This window comes from Homalodisca vitripennis, chromosome 2 (genome assembly GCF_021130785.1).
Source record: "Homalodisca vitripennis isolate AUS2020 chromosome 2, UT_GWSS_2.1, whole genome shotgun sequence".
NCBI classification, from domain to species: Eukaryota; Metazoa; Arthropoda; class Insecta; order Hemiptera; family Cicadellidae; genus Homalodisca; species Homalodisca vitripennis.
The window spans coordinates 78,191,504-78,207,941 of NC_060208.1; the positions used below are offsets into that span (position 1 = coordinate 78,191,504).

At 31.5% G+C, this 16,438-nt stretch overlaps 1 protein-coding gene across 1 annotated transcript in view; it reads right to left on the bottom strand.

Annotated features, from left to right (window-relative positions):
- Positions 1–16,438, bottom strand: part of LOC124354216 (sodium- and chloride-dependent transporter XTRP3) — a 114,085-nt gene that overhangs the window by 38,573 nt on the left and 59,074 nt on the right. Inside the window, exon 2 of the mRNA XM_046804508.1 lies at positions 1,999–2,217. Coding sequence (XP_046660464.1) covers positions 1,999–2,181 — 183 coding nt within the window. The 5' untranslated portion in view covers positions 2,182–2,217. The remainder of the gene's footprint in view (positions 1–1,998; positions 2,218–16,438) is intronic.

The window sequence follows — 16,438 nt, forward strand, 5'->3', positions numbered from 1 at the left end:
CATTAATTTTATAAAACCTTGCTTTGAACTGCTCCATATTATATTTATTATTGTTGAGCAGGTTAGTATTATAGTGAATTGTTTCTGACATGTACTATCTTTTGTATTTATGTGAGATATATATAGTTATATTATATTACGTTTTTAAAATTATTATTTGGTTTTTAATTATATGAATTTGCATTAATGTTGTACAATTTTTGTTAATGGTGTAAATCGTTTGAATAAATAAATACAAGGTGTGGCTAGAAAAAACCAGAAGCTAAGGCTGAAAAATTGTTTTCTTACAAATATTTACAAATTGATACTATATTCTCTTTAATGTACCTTCCCTCTTCGGTCACTATATCACTCATTGTAAATTTCCCACTGTGTATAGCAATGCTACAGATCATTTTTTGTAATTCTGCCCATGATTTCCATCTTTTTTTTCTTTTACTGCTCCAACAGTCTAAAATCTTTCCTTTCCAAAGCAAACTTGACTTTAGAGAATACAAAATAATAACAGGAGGCCAAATCAGATGAGTAGGGTGGATAGTATCCTCGTGTTGTTTAACTAAAAATGTCTCAACTGACAAAGCATTGTGAGCAGGAGCATTGTCCTGGTGGATGATACAGTTTTGCTGAATTACTGTTTGAACAATCCCTTTGATATCACAAAAGACAATCCATATAGTCTCAAATTTGGATTTTGTCATTAATATTTTTGCCTTGGAGAATCAGGTGACTTCTAAAACATCAATTCACATTTTTTTTCAGGATCATACATAAAAAATTACAATGCATTGTATTTAATAATGTTTTATAAGAAGGAATGATTGTTTTCTATGTTATCTTAGTTGTAAAATCATTCTTCCATATTTCTTCTGTTCAAGCTTGAAACACTTTGGAACCATTTTAGAACACACTTTATTCATGTTTGAAACTTTCATGAAGAATCTATGTAACACTTTCCTAGTCAATTTCTGTTAACTCAGACATTGCTCTGATAGTTAAACGGCAATGTTGTCAAAGAAGATTACCAATTTGTTCAATACCAGTATAACTTTTTCGTGACAATGGTCTGCCAGTACATGTGTCATCACTTGCATCTTTAAGGCAATCTTTAAATGGTTTAAACCACTCAAATACATGAGTTTGTGACAAACAATACTCAGCCTACACTTGTAGTAACATTTAAAATGTTCACTTGCAGTTCCTTCTAGAAACTCAACATTTTTCCAACACAACAACAAAATATTAGCTGAATATAATTGGTGTTATGGGCAGATTAATGCAGAAGCTAGACGAAACTTGAGCAACAGGTGGAGGGGGGAGTCAGGTGACTGGCCATATGATTTTCAGTACTATTGTATTCGTTCTGTGGTTACAATACTCTGGTTTCTTACTAGCAAAACTTTCTAAATAAAATTATTCAAAATACTCAATTGAGATTAATGAGCTGGCTGTAGTCAAACGAAATTGAGTTTTTCTTTACAAGAACAATGTTAAACATTGCACTTTTACACCCTATGTCTATCATAGAGTTATGGAAGATTATAATTTTAAAGATAATTAATACTTATCTAACAGGCCTATACTTTTTGAATATTTAAGTAATGAAGTATAAAAAAGATTGAGAATCTGAAAAGCCATTGGATATGTGTTGATTTTATACATATATATATATATATATGCACACACACGCACACGCGCACACACACACACACACACACACACCACACACACACACACACTAGGACAACTTTGTCCTACACATCATATATAACACAGGACACACCTTGAAACCTCCTACCATGAATAAAAATTATTTATACTTGTTTTATTGTTCAATACAGCAATAAATAATCCAAAACATAGTTATATACAGTCAAATCTATGTTTAAAGAGAATAGATGGATTGGTATGTACTTAATAAATAATAGATTTGAGGTTTAGATAATTTGAGATGAATCAGTGTGATTTGTAAGTGAGAAACGTTTAACTATTTCCACTGACCTTGGCTCCAGGGCTGGAATCATCAAAGCCAGCGTTTGTTGCGCCATAGTTATTGGTCATGTTGCTACCGTTTTCCAGCACTAGACGGCCCCGTAGTTCCTTCATCTCCACCCGGTCCAGAGAACGCTGAGGGTTAAGATCTCTGGAGCTCTGTCGCCGCACCAGGTGAGCAGTGTTGGCCATGTCGGCACTTCACTGCATGGCTGCCAACCTCTGCAACTTCAAATGCCAGACTTACCACAGGAACAAGTATTTATGTCAAAGTTAGTATTTTTTTACATTGTAATGTTTTATCATATTATCATTCTTCAGATGGCCACACAGATCCTTCATTTTCACTCAGTTAAGAGAATATTGATGGATTAGAATTCTGCTAATCACTACCAATCTCGATAACATCAAACACTACAGGTAATAAGTTGCCTACATAATCTCTGTTTCAAAGAAAAATATTATGGGAATACGAAATTAAGTCCAGTTTTACTTAATTGAATTAGTAACTATTTTTCAGAACATTAGAAGATGCATTTAAAACTAAAGGGTGTTCTATAGATTTCTAGAATAACAGGATATTTAGGATGAATAGGATGAGTTAAGGCAATTATCTGCAGAGATCCGATGGAATAGCAACCTGGGGGAGAGAATTTGTGAGTAAATTAAGCCACATGTAACAACTTCTTTGTTATAAGGTAATGCTAGAACTGTTAGAACCTTTACTTATTAAATCAGTCTGGGAGATTATATCTCCTGTGTCTACCCAGCCTTTTAACAAGGCTATGTAACCTCAGGATTGCTAATACTGTAACACCCTTGCTAACAGGGAGAGGGGGTCCCATCCAATACAAGTCTTCCTCCCTAGTGAACAAGACCTCCTATCAACTGAGTTTAGCCCAACATTTTAAATGTTGTAGTAAGTGGTGGTATCTGTTAAGGGGCCCAGATGTAAACATCAGTTTTTGCTGTACCTATAAGACTACAAGTACAGTATTACAAACATCTCTATATTATCTAGCTGTGTAGTGAATGAGTGATACATTAAGTAGAATTTTCTTATAAATATTGGAATGTAGACAGAGCTTAGGTTAAAATGCTGGAATGATTACAATGTATCTGGTTTTAAATTATTGCAGTAGCATTTTCCAAACTATCAATCAAGACCAAACTATTGGAAAATACTTTTCCTAAAGCTAAACAAATTCTATCTGTTTATAACTACTTTTAACATGAGCCCGCAATTATTTAAAAACACATGTTAAAAATATTTAAGTTCACCAGAGATAAAGTGATTTATATTAAGATTGCAACTTCTCAGTAGATCAAATGGTTGCAATGTGTTTTACCGCCTGGTAAAAGTTGTTTAAACAGTTCTGCACAGCTTTGTTAGCTAGTCTGTTACCTAGAGTGATTCCCACTCATGGTTCCTCTCTTACAGGTTGGCAGTTACTAGAATTAGCTGTTACTTTGTAAGATACCCATAGGGCTGCAGGATGAAAGACATACAATATTCTGACAGAGTAAGCCTTTGAAAGTACCACAGGATGTGGAAGCATCATTAATTCATTGAAATTACAGTTTTATGGCTTTTACAAAATGTGTGAAGGAGACTTCGTCAGTATTAAATTTAAACAGGAACAAATGAAACCCTTTTTATATGATTACTTATGTGCAGAATTCATGTGGGTGCTCTGCGGAGCCTTGTCATTATCTAAAGACAGCTGAACCGTTGATATAATCATTAATAAACAGCCCAGTGAACAGGGAGACTAAGAACCTATAGTTTATTATTGGCTTCGGATCAGTTGGTATATTGACTTGCTAGGGAGAGCTGGTAGATATACAACAAAAGAAGTCAGATTTCAGGTCTGAGTTCGATATAAAGCACGTTTAAATAAATTTTAATCGGTAATTTCATTCAAGTACTTGCTATAAGTACTGTCAATCTTGTAATCTTCCAACTTTCTCCCTTATAAAAAACACAATAGAGCCTTTTTTAAATCTTTGAATTATTCTTCCCCTTGTGCAATGGCTCTTGATGGAAACATCCTAGAGACTTGAAACTTGGTACATACATCCCTCATGATCCTAGGAAGAATGCTATTGACTTTGGGGTAAGAAAAATCATAGAGCAGTCCTTCTACCTGTCCATCTGGATCCTAGGAAGAATGCTATTGACTTTGGGGTAAAAAAAAATCGTAGAGCAGTCCTTCTACCTGTCCATCTGCTTTTCATTGCCATAAGTCTTAACAGAAAGATCCCAGCGACTTGAGGTTGGGACTAGGTACATAGGTTTCTCTTGGTCCAAGAAAGAAACAAAAAATTAGAAATTATCTATATACAAAATACAGACATAAACTCAATCAGTCAGTAATACATACTCATACAAGTTAATTAAACACAAACCATCCTTATGATAGAAACACAATATTTGAGGAATAAGTCTATGACATTAGGACAAACTTGTTTAACATTGACAGCAACATAAATGGAACAAATGTTATATATTAAAAAGGAATTTAATGAGCCTTTTTTAAATCTTTGAATTATTCTTCCGCTTGTGCAATAGCTCTTGATGGAAACATCCTAGACACTTGAAACTTGGTACATACATCCCTCATGATCCTAGGAAGAATGCTATTGACTTTGGGGTAAAAAAAAATCATAGAGCAGTCCTTCTACCTGTCTATTTGCTTTTCATTACCATAAGTCTTAACAGAAAGATCCTAGAAACTTGAAATTGGGACTAGGTACATAGATTTCTCTTGGTCAAAGAAAGAAACCTATTGATTTTGACCAAAAGGCCAAAGAACAGTCCATTTGTATGTATGACCGTTTGTGCATTATCTCTTGATAGAAAAGTTCTAGATATTTGAAATATATATTCCTTTTAGTCCACTGAAGACCTGTATTGATTTTTTAGTCAAAAGGGCAATAGGATATCCATGTCCTTCTGTTTGACTCTTTCAATTTTTCCTGTCAGGTCCTACAATACACCGCTGTATCAGTTTATTCAGTTTGATAAAATGATTACACAGATCATTAGCCCATTAGGACAGACAAAATAAGGATATAAAAAGAAACCAGCATGTTCTTATATTTTCACAAAACTGGACATAGTTGGTTAGAGTTTCATGTATTGTATAAAAAACAATTGAGGAATATTCGGTATTTTTTAGAACTGTATTTAGCTATGAACTAAAGGTAGCTGAAACTAATAATTTACTGCTAAGAGGTACTTCAAAAGTGAGCTGTATCAATTATTAAGGCTTGGCATCAATAACAATTTGGCATCAATACAGTTCTGTGGAATTCCCAGGTTTTGTGTAAATCCCCTAGGCTGTTGAAGGTGGCTTGACACTGAACACGTAAAGAGTTGGAGGTTTTAATCGGTTTAGAAGACTGGTTCTGCATCCAAATTCCCGCAGGATAGCATTTGACTCTCTCTTCTTAAGGACATTGATGTCTTCTCAGGTTTGGGTCTGACTATAGGGCATAGACATCTGAGGAAACATCTTCTTAGAGTTAGTATTTTTTTTTATGGATACTACACTCTAAAGGTTGTGCAATCAAAGGAAACTGCTGAAATCTAATTTTTGACTAACCTGCATTAGTATGAGAACATTGTGCTGTCTATGACATTTTGGACAATTAAGGTAAATTTCCCTAAGATTACCTGATTGGTTTTTATTTTATGTTTTGTTGGTAGAAGTTGTAAACTGGTGGCTTCAAAGTACACTTCCAGGGTATGCAAAAGGCCCCTTGAGAAATCAGTGCTTGGCAGTTGATCACCCCTTACAAGAAAAAGAAGAGTAAGAAGGGTTAGACAATCTAACAAACTTTCTAATGTATGTTAGTTGGGTGAATTAAATATTGACCAGTGTTGTGAGTGCCAGCACCAGTCCTATCATTAAATTCCTTTTCAATGTATAACCTTTGTTCCATTTATGTTGCTGTCAATGTTAAACAAGTTTGTCCTAATGTCATAGACTTATTCCTCAAATATTGTGTTTCTATCATAAGGATGGTTTGTGTTTAATTAACTTGTATGAGTATGTATTACTGACTGATTGAGTTTATGTCTGTATTTTGTATATATGTAGATAATTTCTAATTTTTTGTTTCTTTCTTGGACCAAGAGAAACCTATGTACCTAGTCCCAACCTCAAGTCGCTGGGATCTTTCTGTTAAGACTTATGGCAATGAAAAGCAGATGGACAGGTAGAAGGACTGCTCTATGATTTTTTTACCCCAAAGTCAATAGCATTCTTCCTAGGATCATGAGGGATGTATGTACCAAGTTTCAAGTCTCTAGGATGTTTCCATCAAGAGCTATTGCACAAGCGGAAGAATAATTCAAAGATTTAAAAAAGGCTCATTAAATTCCTTTTTAATATATAACCTTTGTTCCATTTATGTTGCTGTCAATGTTAAACAAGTTTGTCCTAATGTCATAGACTTATTCCTCAAATATTGTGTTTCTATCATAAGGATGGTTTGTGTTTAATTAACTTGTATGAGTATGTATTACTGACTGATTGAGTTTATGTCTGTATTTTGTATATAGATAATTTCTAATTTTTTGTTTCTTTCTTGGACCAAGAGAAACCTATGTACCTAGTCCCAACCTCAAGTCGCTGGGATCTTTCTGTTAAGACTTATGGCAATGAAAAGCAGATGGACAAGTAGAAGGACTGCTCTACGATTTGTTTTACCCCAAAGTCAATAGCATTCTTCCTAGGATCCAGATGGACAGGTAGAAGGACTGCTCTACGATTTTTTTTACCCCAAAGTCAATAGCATTCTTCCTAGGATCCAGATGGACAGGTAGAAGGACTGCTCTATGATTTTTCTTACCCCAAAGTCAATAGCATTCTTCCTAGGATCATGAGCGATGTATGTACCAAGTTTCAAGTCTCTAGGATGTTTCCATCAAGAGCCATTGCACAAGGGGAAGAATAATTCAAAGATTTAAAAAAGGCTCTATTGTGTTTTTTATAAGGGAGAAAGTTGGAAGATTACAAGATTGACAGTACTTATAGCAAGTACTTGAATGAAATTACCGATTAAAATTTATTTAAACGTGCTTTATATCGAACTCAGACCTGAAATCTGACTTCTTTTGTTGTATATCTACCAGCTCTCCCTAGCAAGTCAATATACCAACTGATCCGAAGCCAATAATAAACTATATATATATATATTGAATCGGAAAAAGTAAGGGCTCTGTGGTGTAATGGTAGCACATACACCCGGCAAGTGAGAGATCTGCGTTTGAGTCCCGGCAGAGCAAGTACTTTTTGTGATTCAATGTTTATTGAAAAAAAAAAATATATATATACATTCATAATATTAAATTCATATATATATATATATATATATATATATATATATATATGAATTCTCTTCATGTCAAAATAAAAAACCAAATATTAATAAACTCTTTATACATTTTAGTACGGCTCAGCGTACTTCTTTAGACGTAACATTGAGTATTGCATAAATATTTACAAAATTAAATTATTAAACTAACTAGAAATATAAACAAGAAAAAAGAACTGAAATAGAGTAATAAACAGTGAAAAAAATATATACTTATAAATTGACAAGTAATAAATACATTAAAGTCTTAAATATTGGACTCAGTTTTTGGTAGTGAAGGCCTAGAATGAAGTAGATAAGGGCTGTCAATTGTATTGAGGGAGGAGATTGATGAGCTTGTTCTGTGAACTACTTTTGGATTGGGTAAATAAACTTCCACTTTAATATAATCTTGTGTATCAAAAATACCCGGATTATAACACTTTCTTTATCTTAAAATGGATTGCTTATATCATCGTAAGAGAAAAAACATTGTTTACTATGCTCTATTTTGAATTTTATTTGCAGTTGCCCATCTTCAGAAATACTAGTCATCGCAACAAAAATTTATCATATTTAATTTATTTGTAAAATTTATTCTTAATTGATATCACTAATTTTTTAATCTTTTAACACATGTAAAGATTAGTTTTTAACATGTGACATAGTAACACCTGTAGCCTTACTGTCTGTAGTATATCTTGAGAAAGATTGTTATCTGTAGACTTAAAAATTTTGCATTAAACTTCATTTCTACATAGACAAGAAAGAGTTCTAAGATGGTATACATCTATCCATGGGATTTGGCTGAGCATCAATGAAACATGACAATCAGGAGATCACATTTTCTTTTTTGTCTGGCAAAGATGTTTTCTGTTTGTCGAAACTGTCTGTCTGTCTGTCTGTCTGCCTGTTCACAGGACATCTCAAGACTGAAATGGGATATAGATTAGAAATTTTACTTTTCGACCTCAAAGAAACAACACGTGGTATGGCCTACTCCTACCTTGCATTATTATTAATAGCACAAAATGTTAAATATTGGCTCCAAGAATTAGTCCCTGCCATGTTTTTGGTGTTTTTAACGCCAACTAGAATAAAACACGAACTTGTTAATTTATGATATAATAATAAGTTATTATATGTTTCTATAACCTGTAGGTTAAACAGAGAAATTGGAAATGTGCAGGTAGATAATTAATTGAAGGTGGCATTCTCTCTGAGGTATATAAAAATATTTATCAATGTTAAATTTTAAAATATTGAATGAGAAAGGAATGCTTTTAAATCTGCCATTGCAAATATGAATAACATTTCTTTAATTTATTTCACGATTACTTTAGTTGTAACAGTTTTGACAATCTTATATTGTTGTCTGTAACTACTGTACTACAACTTGAGAAGGTAATGTTTCTGAGATGGTTTTAGAGGGGGTAATGTAGTCTAACAGGTCAATGAAATAACAACTTAAGGTGGCAAGCAGTGTTGTCTTGGTCGTGGTGCATACTCATGCGATGTTTCACACTTATGTATATTGTTTAGTCCATATTTTTACTCGTAATCAGTACACACTGTAGGTGAAAACACAATGAGGTTATCAAAAAGGTTATTGATAAGAAAAATTGAGTTCAGCTACTCAAAGTAACTTTAAAGCCACTTATGATGAGTCATCAGTGACTTGTTAGAAACATAAATGTGTTATACAACTGTAATGAATAACTTTTTAAATATTTCAACACATAATTACAAAAATGCACTGCAGGGTGTTAGATCACTCCATTAGATCATGTATTGTTGGATGTTAGATTTTTTACAATTATGAGTTCCACTATACAAGTTCAGTTGTTCAGTTTAGATATTTGCAAGGCCATCAGATGAAAAATGGAACTCCAAACATGTACACAGCCACTATTTAAATAGCTATGGTGGGAAAGGTTGATTCAATGTGAATATTTAGTTTAGCTCCATTTCACATTCCGCTTAATTCAGCGTCTGAAATCTGGCGCTGTAACAGATTTGATTCCTGGAATCTGGAATCCATATCTGTCTGAAAAGATTCGGTATGACAAAAACAGTAGGGTACTTTGGTAATACTATTAGTACTTGTCTTGATTTCAGTATCCTTTAACATACTAACATCACCAGTGTACAGAGATAGGAAGCCAACCAATTGTTGACAATCAACCCAGCCAGTCGGGGGCAAAGACGTCCAAATGACAACACAATGAGTTTTTAATTGTTTTCGTATTGCATCGTTCCGACATCAGAGATACCTAGCCTACAAATGAGCTCTGTTTGGTTTTCAGCAGCCAATCAATATAATCTAGATGGAGAGATGTTCTCATTGTCTCATCAGGTGCACCTGAGAATACAAGGTCGAGATAATGAATAAACATGTAATTAAATTTATAGTAATACATAGTTTGTTTTCCTTATAAGACTACATAAACTATGTATTACAATTAAGTTAATAATCAAAATCAGATCATCATCAGAATATTTATAAATTGAATAATACGTGTGAAATGCAACTCAAAGAGCTTATTAATATAATTAATTATTTAAAACAAATGTACAAATGTATTTAGAAGCAATGTTCTTAAGTGGGCGTAAATATGATAATATTGTATAAAATTCGTAACTATTCCAAAAGTCACACAAGTATACATACATACATACATACAAAAAAAAAAAACACACACACACACACACACATATATATATATATATATATATATATATATATATATACACACACACATATATACTACATGGCTTAAATCCAGTAACTCTGAGTTAAAACTATGCCAAACTGACTAGGATGCATTAAATTATAATTTAACCTAGTATTTGTTGTAACTGCAATATAGAAATGTTGATTCAATTAATGTAAGCCTTAGAGAGTAATGAAAATATTCCTCGGGACCCCAATCTCCAAAACTAAGATGTGACATTAAAACCGACTGACAGTCCCTAGAGTAATCTCTCTCCTCGTGGCTTCAGGCAAGTTTTGGCCCAACTCTAATATTGTGTCCAGTGTTGCCACCACCTACACTTACACAGACAATCAACACAAATTTGATGACATAAAGTGAAGGTGATCTTTAAATATTTAATGCAGCAATAAAAATCAACAACTCAACTATCAATTCAAAGCTTCAGACAGACCACAATGCTTATTATACAAATAGAGGATAGAATAGCTGCCTTCAGATAGATAAGTGTAATGGGTGAGAGGCCAATGGCCATTAGTCTTTTTAAAATATTTAGATTTTTGAGTTTTAATTTGTTATAAATGAATTTACCTCCAAATAATTGGTTATCATCCAACAAATCTATTGACACAAATTATTTTCCTTTCATAAAAAGTTTCTTATCATGCATTGAATCTTAAATGTTATATAAAATCATCTTTGAAACATGCCAAGAATGAATCCATGAATTTGCATAACCTACAAGAACATACTTATATAACTTGGTTACATGCCTTTTTTTCACTGCCATGTGGTTGAGGTCAGACAGTGTGTTGGAACGGTTGAATGCTTTATTGTTCTTTTTATTTTCTCCTTAACATCGTTAGCTTTTTTCTCCCTCATTAAGAATTATATCATTAAATTCATGAGTTATTTTATGTGAATTAAGCAATTTTGTTTACATTTTATTACAAAGTTAAGTATGTTGAAAGTTTGCATATGTCTGTATTCAAGTATTGTTAATTTACTTTATATGATATGAGATTGAGTGGTAGAGAGGGCTTGACAGATCTAACTTCGCCTCTTGAATAAATGCATTTTTCATTTCATTAAAAAAAATCCTGTAATATAATATTTCACTGAAACTATACCAATATTTAAATACTTGATCAAGATTTTTTTTCATATACCATATAATAAGAACGTGCCCATTGAAACATTGGGGAAGCAGAATGTATAATTTTGCATGCCGAATGATGAGATGTCTAGATAATTGGTATATCAAGCTGTCAAGTACAGTTACTCAAAGAAAAGCAATATTTTAGTGATGTAACAGGCTATTAAGAACGTATTAATTCAACAATATTGTAAAATTTTACAAATTGATAGTAAAAAAAAATCAATATTGCCTCCTTGTAATTAACTGTACATATAAATTTAGATCTAATTTATTTTATTAAATAATTTAATTTTTATACTAACAGTGAAATTTAGGATATCATCTCATTAAATTTTAAAACATTATCTGTACGAAAAATACTTGGCAAATACCAGCAGTACTAAAAAATCTCATCATATTATTCTTACAGAGAAATACTAGCCACAGTTCTTGATTTGCTATTAAAAATGTGGTGAATCGTGATTTATTAATGTTATTTGACTGGCTACTGTTTTATTGCCAGGTGTTTATCAGCAGGGGTGGTAGCACCATTTCGTTCATAACTGACTGATTTGAGCTGTTGTCTAGAAGCTGTCAGCCGGGAAATATTGCTCCTCTTTTTACCTGTATAGGAGCAATCAATCGAAGGTTTGGCACTTTAATAAAACGAATGAATAGTGCTCAAAAATATGACTGTATAAAAAACTAAATGTAACACTGTATGATATCCAAAACTTTTGCACCACATTAAATTAGTTTATGTTCATTGGAAGGACTCAGGTTGATTCTATTCTACTCTATTCAAAAGAAGTAAACTGATATCTTAGGTACGTCAGCTTCAAGAGCTATGTGCACTACCCATTGAGTACCAGAGAGATTATCAGTACATCCGACCAGTTCATGGAGCTTGACGGAGCACTGTTTGTAAGTTTACAACAAGTCAGTTTCCACATGACAAATACAGAACTGTCCAAACTGTCTAAAAGCATTTAGAGAAGTTAAATACCATGATCAATATTCTTAAAACTATTTATACATGAAAACGTTCTTCATACATTTTTATTTGTGTTAAGGAACATGATTGTGGAATCCATCATGGAAATTTTGTTGACTGTAATAAGTTATTTTAAACACAGACTAATTTCAAAACCCCGCTGTTTTCAACACCAAATTGCTCATCACAAATCTATTCAGTGAAAACATAACAGCTGTCTGATCATGAGCCATGGGAAGGGATTGATATGTTCACACCTCATTAGCTATTGTAGCACAATAAATGTCAAATGCACTGCTAATCACAAAATTTCTACTATTAATCAATTTTGTAAAGTACAAGAAATATATTTTATGTATTTCCTGTTACTTGTGTATGTTTTTTAATGTTGAAAAAGATACCTAATAAACACAGAATGATGGAATCTAATTTTAATTTACAACAGGGTTTACATTGAAATACTAAATTTAAATTCCCAGACTTTTCTTGATTTACTACAGCTATCTATTATATGTATACATTATACATACATTAATTATTGACGCTTGTTTTTTATGTTAAGATTAATTTAATATGTAATGTAAATAAATAGATTTATTTTTAGTTATAAATGTACATGTATATGTTAGTTTAATTTTTTATGAGGTTAAGTGGTAGAGAGGACTTTATAGTTCTAACTTGACCTCTAATAAAACACATTTTTCATTTCATTATCCCTTACTCTCAGCTTGTAACAAACATAATATATTTGGAAAAAAACTTTTTAAGGCTAAATAAAACATTTTATTTCATTATCGGGTTCTACCCAATAGCCCCCCAAACTCTAATTTTTTATACAATTTTATAAAGACATATTTTATTAATAATAAAATAATACAAAATTTTAATTTATATATCAAAGTTATTTAATAATATAATAAGAACTACGGTTTTTAAATTTAAAACATACAAATAACATAAAATTATACTGCAATAGATTAAAAAAATGCACAATGAACAATAATTTAAGCAGTAAATGAGAAAAGAATAGCACAATAAAGATTTGTCATATCAGTTTTGGTAATAATTATTGCCAACTAAGATAACAGTATTTATGTTCCCTTTATGTTACTTTCTTTAGAAATTCAATTTTGCTCTTTTGGATTGTTTTGATTTTTCCAAATAAATATTCTTTATGCTCTTAATGTTTTCGACAAAGAGGACTTTTTTAACTCCATCTCATAGCATAAGATCCATTATAGTAAAAGATCTTATAGCAAAAGATCTCTTATAGTAAAAGATCTTATAGCATATAAAGGGTGTACTAAACTCTCTACATAAACTACTGTAGAATAATGTTCTGTGATCCAAGAGGATCTAAAAACTAATACAATCAATTGTCTATCTCTTTTCATTTACTATCTATCTATTTTACTCTCTATATCTGGTTTTTAATTTTTATGAGGAATCATTGAGATAAGCCTTACGAACCCAATTTTAATTATTCAATAACAGACCAAGGAAAACTTTGATTGAATTTGTTCTTTAGAAGCATTTTGTAATTATAAACATCATTCAGGTAGAATATTGCAGAAAAAACAAAAGTGCAATTGCATTGCTTTGTAATGACGAGAAATATCACAGTTTAAAATATGTTAATGAGTTCTTAGAATAAAACTAAAGCTCTAAAAAAAGATTGGATGATTTGTACTCTACTTTATTACTTGGAAACAAAATAAATTTTGTAAACTTTGGCAAGTCATTAAGTCACTCCTTTAAAAAATGGGCTCCTTTATAAAGAGTAGTAAGGGAGTTTTCTATAAACAAAGATCTTCTTGTAGAAATTTTGTTTCTTCTTTGTTACACTTTCACCCGTAAACTATTCAAATGATTTTTACTGAAATTTTAAATAGACATTTTAAAACTAGCGTCCCTAGTTAGGATATAGACCTTTTCTTATTTAGAATATCCTTCCAGGCTTCACCCCACTGGTCTCTTAAAGTTGCATTAGAGCATACACTGCAAACAGTTATCATGGAATTACATTTAAACTACAGTACAATAACCGGCTAGCTATAGTACATGTACTTAGACTACTGACAATAACTGTCACGCTATCATACATGTAGTTAACACCTTCACTGCGGTCTGCGACTTTACACAGAATGAGACCTACTACTCTCCCTACTATTGTGTTTCAATATAATTAAATCATAAAATTATACAATTTAATACAAAGCATACAATTCAGATGTTAGGTTTCTATTAAGTTTCAATAGAAATTTTCATGAAATACTAGACAAAGAATTTATTGTTGTTTAATTCTTATATAATAGATACCAGTACAAAGAGCAATTGGAATTGAATTTGATTGCATCTGGATTTTTTGCTACAAAGTTTGTGTATTGAAATTAAAAACAAAGAGTATACAAGGTGTATATGTAGTCAGGATATAAATTAAAACTCCTTCTTCAAATTTTTTATACAACTCTGAGCTTTAGGTACCGATAATTTACCATTTTCCAAATTTTGAAAAGGACTTAAAAATGTATGGAGCTTAAATTTGGTTAATTTCAACATTTTGTAATATTTGTTTCTTTTCCAAAAATATACCACAAAAGGAGGATTGCTTGAAAAGATGATGGTGTATCACAAATATTTTCAATATACCATATAATATGTCCCTCTGGCTTGAAAAGCACAAGCTTGATTTTACTATTTGAAACATTTAAAACCCGCTGGGGGTGCATGTCAATTAAATTTCTACATAAGGTTTCTTTAAAAGAATACTGAACAAATCTATTCAGTAAACAAACACCCAATATAATTTTTATTATACTAGTCAAACCAATGCAGAGCACAAGTGCAATTGTGAAATCAGCATCAGCAGTTGAATTCTGCTGTGTAGTAGGACGTGACTTAGTTTCTAAATTGCAGCGTTACAACTCCCACCACCAGCCACCAACTCACATCCACCCTCCACCCTCTGTTTACCGAGCCTAGTAGGCTGGATTTAACGACTAAGCTGAGGTTTGAAAGCCAGCATTTAGTTTACATGAACTTTACTGTCAGGGATTTCTCCGGAAATCAAATCTATATAGTAGTCATCAAATGTATTGTGTAATAGTCAGACCAATGAAACATTTGGCACAAAAGGTTACAGTAGCAATGTGTGATGTGTCACCCTTCAGTCACTGTGTTGCTCAGTGGTGTAAGTCTTAAATACACTTAAACAGTGATATTATTTCATACTGCAGTATAATCCGTAAACAAAATATATAAAAAAACTTTCTAAGATTCAACTTTACTGCTAAATATTACAAATTATTTTGTAATCAATGCTTCTTATATCAAGATGTTAAAGAGTTAAATATAAATTAGTACAATATTAAGTTCATTCAGAATTTGATTAAGTTGTAGTGATTTAACCAAACAGTAAATGTAGCAGTCATGACTACACAAAGAAAAGATTTTTTAAATATTTCACAATTCAAATACCAAATAATATTGACTAAAATATACCTAATTATTTAGTTATAATATAATGCAGTTTTATCCTTACATAACTTATTAATATAACAGAGTACATAACTTAAAAAAGAATAATCTGAGTAATATTTAGTAATATAAATATTATAAATTAAGTATTTATTTTAATAATTCTTCGTTACAGTTGGTGCTAGTGGCCAATTTGTAATTAAAAGAAAAATTACCTAATATAACCATAATGAATTATCTACTTTTTAGTGTTCTATCTATATTTATGTACACGTAACTCTGTTACAGTAGTGTCTGATGAAGAAACATGCTTATTTTTACATTAGACACGACAAAATTTGTAAGAGTTGTTTGTACTCATTACCATTTTTTTATTTACAAACCATAAGAACAACACTACATCATGAACTATTTACTCTTTTACTTTAAGTAAGAATTTTGTAGAACTGTTTCATTTTGAAAGATTGGCAATGCATAAAAATGTTTTAAATATAATAGCTTATTATTTTGTTCCAAGAGATTTATCATTATATAAATATGTTATTCTTATAAAGTACAAAATGCATATAAAAAATATTTAAAATTTTTAAAGTTTTTACAGTTAAGAGTGATTTTTATGTCACTGTAGAATTCAGTAGGAACAAAACAAGACAGATTTCATCAATGTATGTTACAGGTATGAAAGTATAAGCTGTAACACTTTATGACAGTGAAGATGTTATGAATATTTATATGAGTCTACATTTTTATAGAAATAGTCCT